Below are 12404 nucleotides of genomic sequence, written 5' to 3'. Positions count from 1 at the left end.
CTTGGGAAGTACCTCAAACCGTCTCCTAACACAGGGCTCTCTGTTCAAAGCCATGCAGAATGAAAGAGCCCAGTGTGGTCTTTTGAATCGACTGCACATCACACGTGCCTCTCACTTTAAACAGGGCTGTTCTTTAAGCTTCCCAGGACTGGACTTGTGGTGAGAGGCATTCACAACCTCCTGGGCATTCCATTTCCCATGTAACACCTGCAAAGTTTCAGACTGGGAAAGACCATCACAAACCAACCACTGCAGGGCTAGGGCACGATTCTTTTCAATTACAACTGGAATGCCAAAGCTTTTATTTTATAGTAAGGGACATTGCGAGGGACAGGGCAACAGTCTGGCACCTCAGAATTTACTATGCAACAATCCATATCATTAAGAATAAGAACAAATGTCTACCTAGTGTTTCCTACCACCGAAGTCCTGTTCTAAGCCTTTTCTAGTATAAATTCACTTGTTCTCACCACAACTCTTGGAGGCAGGTGCTACCGTCATCATCCTCATTTGTCAGATAAGGAAACTGATGCACCTCCAGGCCAATATCTCACTCAAGTTCACTCAACTCTAAGTGCAAAGCCAGGACTTACACTCTGGCTTGCTCTCGCCATGCTGCCTCTGCAGACTCCAAAGGAGCAGCCTAAAGCTTCAACATACACAAAGTGGAAGATACTATATCATGCTTTTTGCCATTTTTTCCCCTCTATCCTCACTCTGTTGCCTATCTTTTCTTCATAGTTATCTGCTGAGAAAGCTAGACAGGCAAGATTCCACCCATCCATTTCTTGCTACTTCATATTTTATACTGTTTGATAAGTGATCCAACAACCTGCCCTTTCCTGAAAGATGGACTGAGTTAAGGAAGCTTTTCCTTTGTGCTCACAGGGCAACTTCTGGTCAGCAAGCAGCCCCGTGGCTAGGCGCTGCCGGGCACATGTGTGCAAGCTGATGAAACACACAGAAAAAGGGCCAAAGGTCATAAACAGACCGAGTGGTAGGGTGGCTTTGTGAAGCATGCTCTTCAACGGACACCGGTCATCATGGGGATTCACAAGCTCCTGTCTTTGTGCCTCAGTTTCCCCCAGGGAGAGGAGCTATTTGGGTTTTCCTGGATATCATGGAAAGTAATAAGAATGGCCCAATGGACATCCCTGGACCCTCTGATTCTGTATGTTAGTGTGAAAGTCAAGGGCTCATGACTTCTGTCAGTGTTCCAAGGCCTCAGCCTGAGACCCTCAGATCAAATCTTATGAAAACAAGCCCCTGAAATAGACCAGTTTACTGTTCCAGTGTTTGCAGAGATAAGATGAATGACCTCCTCGGCTGTAAGAGGATTGCAAGAACCGGTGACGTCCAGAGACCGTTATTATTGTCTTGAAATACTTCTGGGGTCGACATGGAAGGCATTTTCATTTTTTTGGAATAATTTGCATTAGGCCATGGGTATCAGGACTTGCACCAGTAACAAGACACCTTTTCCAGCCGGCGCCGTGGCTCACTAGGCTAATCCTCCGCCTGCGGCACCGGCACCCCGGGTTTTAGTCCCGGTTGCTCCTCTTCCAGTCCAGCTCTCTGCTGCGGCCAGGGAAGGCAGTGGAGGATGACCCAAGGGCTTGGGCCCTGCACCTGCATGGGAGACCAGGAGGAGGCACCTGGCTCCTGGCTGCAGATGGGCACAGCACGCTGGCCGTAGTGGCCATTTGAGGGGCGAACGAACGGAAGGGAAGGAAGGCCTTTCTCTCTGTCTCTCTCACTATCTAACTCTGTCTGTCCAAAAAACAAAAACAAAAACAAGACACCTTTTCTAACATTAGCAAGTGTTCAAAAACAGAATGTGCCAACACCCAGGGCCATGTAAGGAAAGACTGTACAGTCCACAGGTTACACAGCTGTGCTGCAAGGGGCCATCGAAGGGGCTTGCTGTGACAGAAGAATTGGCCGCGATCATTTTCAAGGCCCCTCTACAATTCTATACAACTTCCCACTGAAGAAGCCAGGAGTTGAAATGAAAACAGTGAGATTTAAGTGTCACGTGAGATAATGCTTTCTGTGAGACGATTTTGTGGTCACGGTTCTATGGTGAAGAATAACGGAGAAAACCGCGAATCACGAGAAACGCAGAGCAGGTGTACAAAGGGCTTCCGTGAAGTCCCGGGACAGTGGAAGGCAGGTGCACGCAGGAGGCACTGGAACCCATCTCTACCATCCACGCAAGGGGCGCTGCCCTGCACTGGCCTTTCTCCAGGATGAAATGCTCTGTCTTTACAAACTAGCGGGCTCTTCCTGCTCCTTCAAAGTAAAGGAATAGGTCTAGGTAAAGGGATTTCAACTCTCAGTAGCGTTTTAAGCTACAGTCTAGGAATTTCAGCCCAGCAGCCTCAGATGAGCAGGAAACCCCTCTCATCTCAGGACTCAGGTGTCCAAGCCGAGAAGCCAGATCCACTGTGGCACGGCAGGTAAGCGAGAATAAGCAGCCTTTCCGGGATCCACTGAGCAGCTGGGCTCCTTAGATCTGTGCACACCACGCGTCCTCCTAAAGCAGGAGAAGTCTGTGCCTGCTGTCTGAAGCCCACAGCAGGCCCTGTGTGGACAGTGGCATCCCATGTGCCAGCCTGGTCCCCAGCTGCTTCGCAGCAGAGCGCAGTGCGGCCAGGAAGCATTCAGTCTTGATGTTGATGGTAATGACCTCTAGGAATCAAGGGCTGCTCCACCCTCCCCAGCCAGCCACCGCTCTCAGGCATGTCGGGTTGCCTGTAGTTAATGAGCACGGGAATGAAAGGCCACTTCTCAGCGGTGCCAATGAACTCCATGCTGCAGCCCCTGAAACCCGGGAATTACTCTTGCTGATGGTGCTTGCTTCTGGTGGGGCCCAGGGGCGTGGGCCTGTGGCCAGGGAGGTGGCCCTGGTGAGAGGCCACGCTGATTTGCCTGTCTCTGCATCTGCCCACGGAGCTTGCTCACCCTGAAGAGACGACGCAGGGAACATCCACATGGCAGGCAGTGGGAAGCAAAGATGTTTCTTGCTCCATACAACTCTCCTCTTAAAATGCTTAGGCTTTTACTCTGTGCCAGGTTACTGTCCTGAGTGCTATGTACTAACTCATTCGATCCTTTAGAACTACTACTATCCCGTTTTATAAATGGGCAAACTGAGGCATACAGAAGTCACTTCTTGCTCAACATGGCAAAAGCCGAAAGTGGCAGAGATGAGATTCAAACCCAGGCAGTCTCTCGAGTGGCCTGTCTGGATCCCACCTTCTCGGGCAGAGAGTCAGTGCTAAGGTACCGTGTCCCGGGCGCACGAGGGCCTACTCTGCAGACATCCCAAGAGCTCCGCCTTCTGACAGCTCTGGTCTGGAGACCGGGAAGAGAGGAGACTTTATGCAGCCCCTCGGTAGCAGAGATGGGATCATAATCATACAGCGCTGGGCATGACAGCAAGAAATGCCAGCGAGAGAATCCATCAGCAGGCAGGGTTTCTCCAGGGGAAAGGCCTCTGGACTGCTTTGGGAAAAGGAGAGCTCGCAAGTTGGCAGCTGATCCTAGCGAGCCAGGCGCACCCAGAAGAATGAAGAGCGCGCTCTCTTCCGCCTCCTTGTGCAGGTGTAGCCAGGACTGCTGGCTAAGTGCCCACACACAGCCCAGCAAGACCCAAAGGAAGGGCTTTTCTCAGGAGCGGGGCTAGTCCAAGCTCCACAGCAATCAGGAAGGTAGGCTGGAGAAATAAGGCAGGCAGGGAAGGGGCATGCTATCTATAGATATAACCACTAAAATAAAAAACAAATGCTTTGAGAACATCTGCTCTAAAATAACAATATAATCACCCCACAATCTCAACCATCTCACTTGTTTCTGAGTTAGACGTGTGTCAGGCCTTCTGTATCTACGGTTTCATTTACATCGACACTCCTGCAAGATGAATATGATTGTATCAAATGTGCATATAAGGAAGCTGGGGCTCAGAGGGGAGGGAATTTGCTCAAGGCCACAGAGCTAAGATTAAGCCTAGGCTTTCTGGTCCACAAAGCTGGGTACTTTACCTCTACGCTCACCCACTAACTGGCCGTGGGAAATCTGGTAGACATTGTTTTTTCTTAATGACATCCTCCCTTTCTACATCACCCTACTACACACGTGCAGTCACCACTGGCCGCCTCAGTCACCTCACTCTCCTCTCGTGCCGAGTTGACCTTAGCCTCTCCTCCCATACTGACGCTGGTCCTCCACCTGACACTCCAGTGCGACATCAGGCACGCTTCTGTGACTGCCACTCCCCCTCGTCTCTGATGTCCTGCACCTTCCAAAGGCCAGAGCTCCCTGTGCTGTGTCCAAGTTCTCACGCCCCACTCGATACCAAGCAGCACCCACTCGGGCCAGACCTTACTGCTCTCTGCACCCACTCCTGCGCCTGCAGTCACTTTCTTTGCAGCAGCCAACATTCCAGTTTCAAAAGGTAGGTCCGGGCATGGTCCTGTGGTTGAAGCACACCAGCGGCTTTCCACTCTGCTTAGAGTAAGATCCCAAAGTAACGCGCTTCGCCCGCAGGGCCCTGCACAACCTTCTCTGGGCTTCACCACCCAGCATCTCCAGGTGCCCCTCTCCCCTCCTCCAGCCAGGTTCTGACCCATGGGGGCTGGGGTTGTGTTCCCCAACTTGCTGAATTCCCCTTTCCCTCACAGCTCTTGTCTCTGCCAGGGCAGACTGCAATCCCAGTGTCCAGTACAGCGCCTGTGCCACAGAGGCATCTGCTAAGTAGTTGTTGAATGACTGCCTGTGGGCATAAAAAAAGAGTTTAATTCTACCTTCCACTTTTGCAAAGCAAATAGGCCCATCGTCCTTGAAAGCCCCTAGTGATTCACAATAAAAAAAAAGTTCAAGGCTCACAGGGAATTCGCAGTTTTCACTGCAGGCTCTATTTTGTGCATTACTGCTCCACTATTACTGGCCAATGAGAAACAGGCAGTGGTTCTATTTTTGAAAACTTCAGGTGATGGAATCAAAGCAGTGTGTTTTCCAGCTCAAACTGGTTGCTTTGATAATTGGACAATGCTATGATGGCCTTGAAGGGCACTAAATGAGACCTTGGTGGGTTGAAAAATTCCCTAGAGAGAATACAATTTACTCCTATGGAGCAGGCCGGTGCTCCTGAAGTCAATTTGATTCATTCCCTCGACTTGAGGGCATAGAATGCTCTTAGCAAACACTGAATCGAATATATCAGTCACTGATAGGATTTGAAAAGTCTTGAGCAGGATCACACATCACTGTGCGTCTGCTCCAACTTAGTCTGATGAGATTACCAGAGTAGGAGTCGCTACATCTCGAGGGCCTAACTTACCCAGAATGCACCAGCTGTGCTCTAAGCCAAGGAGAAGAAATGCCCAATGGACCAAGTAACATCAGAAGAGGTAGTTGCTTCACTGGGCTGAATCATGTTCCTGGAACTTAGTTAATAGGTTGTACTTGATCCCTGGTCAAAAGCCGAGTCTTGTCCTCACCACGTTAACTGGCCTGACGCCATGCCCTTTTCAAAAAGCTGATAAATGCCTATGCTTGGGTGTAGTCTAAGTCCTTCCAAGAACATGCAGACAGGGATTCAGGAGCTCGCCCAATCCCCAGGGCTGCCATAAATAGCAGAGGACGTCTTCCTCAGAATCTCTGCTGGAAGGTGACCTCTGAGCGCCCCAGACTTGAAGGCTGCAACCCACACGGTCATGTGCTGCCTAAGGGGTAGTGGGAGAACCCGTGTTTGCAAATGGAAATGTATTTCCCAGGACGCCCACAAAAGCCTGCACAGCGAAGCTACATTTCCCAGTTGAACTATGGGCGTTGAGCTATTTCTGTGTGACAATGTCATCCAAGTTCTTACTCAAGACCCCAGAAACACAAGTGGTTGCCACAGGGCAGCATGTGGGCACTTAGGGGTTCAGAATCTACACTCATCCAAGGAGTTAGTATTTCTTTTTCTTCCCCATTAAGCTATTGGGTGAGATAAAGGATCAAAGGATAAAGCTGCTACAGTCTATTACTTCCCGTGACCTTGGCACGCCCACTTCTACGAAGAAGCCTGGGCTCATGCTCTCTGCTGCACAGGGCACAGGGGTCCTCCCCCAAAACCTTCTATGCAAGCCAGGGCCCACAGAGTGCACCTGTACAGGCGCACAGGCCTCACTTAGCTGAACCCTGACTCATGCCCATGATGAGATGCCAGGAAATGCTACAAGAGAAGAGTTACATAGGAGGCTCCAGCAGTGGCTCCCCCGGGGAACATGAGACAGAACTCGGCTCAAAGACAAGCACCTGCTGGGCACAGCTTCCCTGCCTTTGCTCAGAAATCCTCCAGTGTCCACAGTAAAAGCCAGCTAGCTACGGCCCATCATCCCAGGGGCAGGGTGCCTGCAGGCAGCAATTTGGTGCTTGGGCGCTGCAGTCCCATGTGCTGGGTTTGAAACTTGGTTTCATCTCAAGCTGGGTGACCTTTGGCTAGTCATTAACCTCTCGTGGCCTCAGCTGTCTTATCGTTAGACCGGGGATTATTACAAGGAGTGAGTGAGATCATTCAGGGAAGAGCTGAGCAGAGAGAGTAACTATCACATGTTAAAAGCTCCGTACCTATTTGAAAGTATTGCTCTCATGACCTGATGTCCATGTGTTAAGCTCAGATAAATCATATCAGATATGAAGGGAAGAGAACCTAAAAACCAAATCAAACAATGCAGCTTCTGAAAAGACGTCGCTCTGACGGAGGGTGTAGGTCCAGAGGCCGAGAGTTCTTGCGTGGAAATTTAAGGAAATGTGTAGACATGTGTGTATGTGTGCATCCTAGATGCTTAATGGGATGACAGTGGGAATTTCCCCAGGTGACATGGTAGATGACTGCGGCCTGCAGCCAAGCACAACAAATCTCCAGGCCCAGGCTGCACTATTCTGAACAGGGCAGAGGCACGTGGTCAGGGTTTTCAGGATAGGGGGCCTGGGGAGATGCTCTTGAAAGAGGGGAACCACCAGCCAGGGTGGAAGCAGACAAGGTGTGTTCTGCTGACAGAGCCTGGGAGGGGACCGCCTGGGCTGGGGACAGAAGTTTGACCCTTAGTCCGAAGGAGTAGGCCTTGAACCCAAAGACAGAGGCCACAAGTCCTCAGGAGACCTGGCAGACAGGAGGGCACAGCATGGCCCTGGGCTGGGGCCTGTATGAGAGGCCACAGCTGACCTGCGTGGCTGTCAGGAGGTGCCTGGGAGGTGACCACAGGTTATGGCACTTTGTGCAGACTTCCAGGAGCTGCCTACAAACACCACACGTCACTCTTCTGCCTTTGAAGTCTCTGCCACACAGCATCTCTGTCCACCGCCCTGTAAACCTTAGACCATAAGATAGGAGGTGATGTGTGCTAAGCATTGACCATGCTGACAGCACAGATTTAGGCTGGGAAGTGCTTCACTTGCTTCCTGCTGCTGGCAGGAAGGTTCAGGGTCACAGTTCAAGGTTGCATCATGCACCCCTAACTCACTGTCTCAGTAAGGCCTGCGTGGACATTGGGATTGGAGAGACCTGGGTATGAATCCTGGCTTTGCACTTAGCACCCCTGCAGCATGGCATCAGTCACTTCCCCTCCCGGAACCTCTTTGCTAAAGGTGGGCTGGGGTAGGAGAGGCATGTGATATGCACTTTGCACGAGGCACGGGGATAATGGGCCCCCGCACAGAGATAAGGAGATCCTGGATATAAGCAAAGCCCCCTGCCTGGTAGTTGGCGTACAGAAACCACTCAGTAACTGCAACTCTTGGGCCTTGTTGTTGCTGGTCTGAAGCTAATATTCCAGAAACATAACGAGGCTGATAGGACCTACTGCACACTGGAATTGAGGCCCTCACCGCACTAAAGCATGCAGGCTGGACCTTGACGTAGCATTTAGAAAGCAACCTGCTCCTGGTACCTGTGATTCACCACCCTGTGACTCCGCAGCGGCCACTGACAAAGCAAGTGAACGGCTGTCAACCCATTCAGCAAGCTGCTGTCGGGAGACTACGGCCCCGTTCCTGGGCAGTTAGCGATTCTTTCCTGTGCCGCCCCATTTGCCCAACTCTCCCCAGTTCCTAATCATCTAGAGGCTGTGATAGATCTGGCAGAGGAGGGAGGCCTTGGGGACAAGGGCAAGGACCAGAGAGAGAAGAATGAATACAATCTGTAGGAAACGAAGGTGAGAGCCTCACCCAAGAGAGGCCACAGAGGGAAATGCGGCTGCCAGTGGGGTCTCCCATGGGTGACAGCTGAGCCTGCTGTGAAGCCAGGCCTGGCCCCCAGAAAGGATAAGCTGTAGGTATGTAGGGTAGGTAGGCAGGCTTGGGAAGCCCCAGGCCCAGTGAGCACCAGAGTCCCAGTAGCAGGCCATGCTTAGCGTGTCACTTATTTCCCTGTTCACGGTGGTCTAGTTAACACCTGTATTTCACCTCTCAATCATTGACCTGCTCATTCCACAAAGTCTCATATTTGTGAGGCACCTGCTTCATGACAGAAAGCTAGCTAGCATGCTGGAGACACGTCTGGGAATCCAAGAGGGAAATCCCGGGTTCTCTGCATGGATCATTGAGCAGGGAGATGCAGACAGATAAAAGAACATAGTGTGCATGCTTGAAGCAACAAGAGCTATGGAGAAGCTCCAGGGTGGGGTCTGGGCCCGCTGTGGGTGCCCAGACAGGTGCAGAGGTGGCCCTGGCGGGGCCCTCACCTCCTCCAGCCGCCGGCGCTGCTCCTTCTGCTCCTCGATGCGCTTCTGGCGCTCAGCCAGCAGCTGCCGCTTGTGCTCCTCGTTCTCCCGCTGCTGCTGCTCCAGCTGCTGCCGCCGCAGGGCCTCCGACCGCTCCTTGTTGGCCAGCTGGAGCCTCAGGAAGTCCCGCCGCAGTGTCGACTCCCCTGGCAGGTTCAGGATGGAGCTGCGGACAGAGACAGCCATCAGGATGCCCATGGGGCAAAGGTCAGGGCTACCTGGGTGCTGGGGGGTGTGTGTGGGAGGGGCAGTTTGGTAGACCATAGGAGAGAGGATGGAGCATGGTTCTGGGGTGTGGCTGGCGTGTCCTGTGGGGCATGGGGCACTGAATGATGGAAACAGGCTTTGTTGGTGACGTCCCACAGACAGCCGGGTCACGCGCCTCTTCCAGAACTTTTGCCCTGCCTTTGTGGCAACCTCCCAAACACACCCAGGCCCACCTACTTGCAACGTGCAAAGGCGATGGGGCAAGGGAACCCAGCCTCACACAAGGATGCTCACTGCTGGTAACTGACGTGGCATCAGTGTCAGATCGGAGCTGCATTAGTAACTCAGTCATGAACTCTGCGTGACACCTGGCTGTCACCCTTCACTTGTCACCTCATCTCTGAAATGGAGTAACCGGGCCAGTGTTGTGACACAGTGGGTTAAGTTGCCACTTACAATGCTGGCATCCAATACGAGTGTGCCACTTTGAGTCCTAGCTACTCCTCTGTCTCATCCAGCTCCCTGCTAATGACCTGGGAAGGCAGCATAGGATGGCCCAAGTACTGGGGCACCTGCCACCCACATGGGAGACCAGCATGGAGTTCCAGGCTCCTGGTTTCAGCCTGGCTCAGACCTGGTTCTTGGGGCCATTTGGGAATGGATGGAAATCAGAGGACAGAAGGTGTGTCTGTCTCTCTGGTCTCTGTCTCAGTCTCTCCCTCTCTTGCTGTCTTAACTTAAAAAAAGAAAAAGATCTGTTTCATTTATTTGAATGGCCGAGTTTCAGAGAGAGGGGGAAGGAGAAGGATGGAGAAACTGAGAGGGAAAGGGAGGAGGGGGAGCGGAGTCATGAGGGGGGGAGAGGAAGAGAGAGAGTGAGAGTTATTTTCCAATTGTTGGTTCACTCCCCAGATGACTGCAGCTGGGCCGATCTGAAGCCAGGAGCCTCTTCTGAGTCTCCCACGTGGGTGCAGGGCCCAAGTACTCTGGCCATCCTGTGCTGCTTTCCCAGGCACATTAGCAGGGAGCTGGATCACAAGTGGAGCAGCCATTGGGACCTTGAATCATCACCCATTTGGGATGCTGGCATCACAGGCAGTGGCTTAACCCACTGTGCCACAACACAGGCCCATCTCTGCCTTTCAAATAAATTAAAAAAATAAATAAATAAAAAGTCAGATAACCACTTTCCCTTTCTCGTTTTCAGGGTTTCACGAAGACTAATCCGATGTGGCTATAAAAACAGGACTTGGTGCCTATTCTTCAGTGTGATATCAGGGCACACGTGTTCGGGCTGGCCAGACTGGCTCGCACTGACAGCTAACACGCAGCTGGACACGTGTCGGAAAGACAAGATTCCTCAGCTCGACAGAACGTGGCCTGCAGGCTGCCACGGCCGGCCTTGGGACACGGTCTGCAGCTCTGACAGCAGGGCCTTTGTCCCTGGCCTCACAGGAATGCCCACTGTCCACGCCGCTGCTGACAGCTGTCGCCTTCACGCAGCTGACCTGGGGGCAGCTGACAAGGTACATATCAGATGGAAGGAAAGAATTCTCCTTTGGTCTTTGACTAAAGGATCCTGTGGCAGGGGAAGAGAGAACACGAGATGGTGCTGCAAGCTCAGTCTACCCTCTTGCGGCAGCTTAGCAAGAACCGAATTGGTGGGTCTGAGTTAGCTCCAGAAAGAACGCTTGGTGTTGCTCACTCTAGCAGCGGTGGCTACGCTGGCCCCTTCCTTGCTCTGGGAAGTCCTTCTCCTGGGGCACTGAGCCACCCTCATGTGGCTGGGCGGGGGAGGGCCCATAGACCCCCCCCACCATGATCCTCTGCCTGATTGCTTCCCCGTTTTGATCCAGCGTCACACCCCCAGTGCACAGCACTGTGGCCCGCGTGCTGCCCCCTGCCTTGCCAGCCTGTGCCGGCTGAGTGCTCTCACAAAGGAGTAATCCCAGCAGTGTGGGCACACCGGTGTCAGTTCTCTGTCAACACAGCCAACTGAAGTCCATGTCGCAGGGCGGGCACTGGAAAAGCAGCCCTGGATTCCGGGGGGGGGGGGGGTGGCACGTGACAGCAGCCATGGTGCACCAGTTTCTATTAACGGTTCACCTCTAGAGGGTAATTTCACTTTCTGGAAATCACTTCTTCCTAGATTGGGCTGTGGTGAGCATACCACGGCATGTGACAAGGACAACGGCTGTCTACATGGGCTTCTCCGAGGTGAGAAGAAATGGACAGGGTAACCCAAGCCTGAAACACATTTAGGTCTCCAGGAAGTTGCAGTTCGGAGTACTTGTAGTTCTGCATCACCAAGACAACTGTCTCCCACGCAGTCTACGGGTTACCTACGTGAGCAAACAGCTTAGCAAAGAAACCACTGACCTTGGGGGACAAGAGAAAGGATATGCTGATTTTCTTGTGTTCACGAGAGCCTGCCTCGAGAACTCTTTCCCAAATTAATGAGTATATTTGTGGGCAATACATTAGATAAGACTCCCCCCTCCCACCCCTGTGGATTCTTAAAGGCAAGTCTATAAATCAAAAGGGAAGCGAGTCTCACACACGCACGGCTGGGAAGGTGCACCTGAGAGCTGGCGGCTGCTGCCTCACCTGGGCTCTCCCGAGTCGTTCTCCTCCTCCTCTTCCTCACTTCCGCTGTACTCGTACTCAGTCTCATCTAGAGAGAGACGCACGGGAGGTCAGTGCACAGGAAGCGCTGTGCCTGGTGAGCTCCATCCCCTCCTGTGTGTGTGCTGATGGGCCCCGGGGTTGGTGGCTGGCTCGGTGGTGGACAGCGCGTAGGACGGACGCCTATTGCCATAGAGCTGAAAATCGCCATCCCCTTAGGACGTGTTTGTGGTGACGTCCATGCCAACAGACCTATGGACTGACAGGCAAGTCAAGCACGTGCAATTCTGAATTAGTGACTGTGCTACTCTTTTTACTGTTATTTTAGGACACACTTCTACTTATTGAACAAGTTTACTGTAAAACAGGACACTGTGTTATGCCAACAGCAGCAGCTGCATCTCAAGGAACTTCAACACGTTCACAGAAAAACAGAATTTATTGAAAGATAAGCTTATTTCAGTGTAAAAAATTTTGAAATCGGTGCCCACCAAGGATCTTCAAAAAGTTCATGGAAAATAAATACCATGAAAACACTATGTACAAATTTTTTTTTTGCATCAAAATGAATTTATCATTTCATTTCAATTTCCATGAACTCTTCAAAGTGGGTTTTCCACAGCTCTTCACTGTACCAACAGGCCACGTTGTTGAGTGATTCACTAATATTAGTTGGGTGCATGTATGCACCCCATGACGTACATGCAATGCAAAATCACCTAACATTGCAGTTCTCAGGACGTATCCCTGTTGTTAGGTGGTGTGTATGACTGTTATAAGCATACAGAGGCCCAAAGGGTTGTG

At 51.9% G+C, this 12404-nt stretch overlaps 1 protein-coding gene across 12 annotated transcripts in view; it reads right to left on the bottom strand.

Moving 5' to 3' along the window:
• TNIK (TRAF2 and NCK interacting kinase) overlaps positions 1 to 12404 on the bottom strand; it is a 399091-nt gene that overhangs the window by 87085 nt on the left and 299602 nt on the right. For all 12 annotated transcript variants that reach the window (XM_017346916.3, XM_017346919.3, XM_017346917.3 and 9 more), the window contains exons 11-12: positions 11583 to 11649; positions 8730 to 8934 (exon numbers count right to left, since the gene is read on the bottom strand). In XM_017346916.3, coding sequence (XP_017202405.2) covers positions 8730 to 8934; positions 11583 to 11649 — 272 coding nt within the window. The remainder of the gene's footprint in view (positions 1 to 8729; positions 8935 to 11582; positions 11650 to 12404) is intronic.

This window comes from Oryctolagus cuniculus, chromosome 4 (genome assembly GCF_964237555.1).
Source record: "Oryctolagus cuniculus chromosome 4, mOryCun1.1, whole genome shotgun sequence".
In the NCBI taxonomy this organism is placed as follows: Eukaryota; Metazoa; Chordata; class Mammalia; order Lagomorpha; family Leporidae; genus Oryctolagus; species Oryctolagus cuniculus.
Note: the sequence above shows the minus strand (reverse complement) of the source record. Positions and strands in the feature narration are given on the sequence as shown.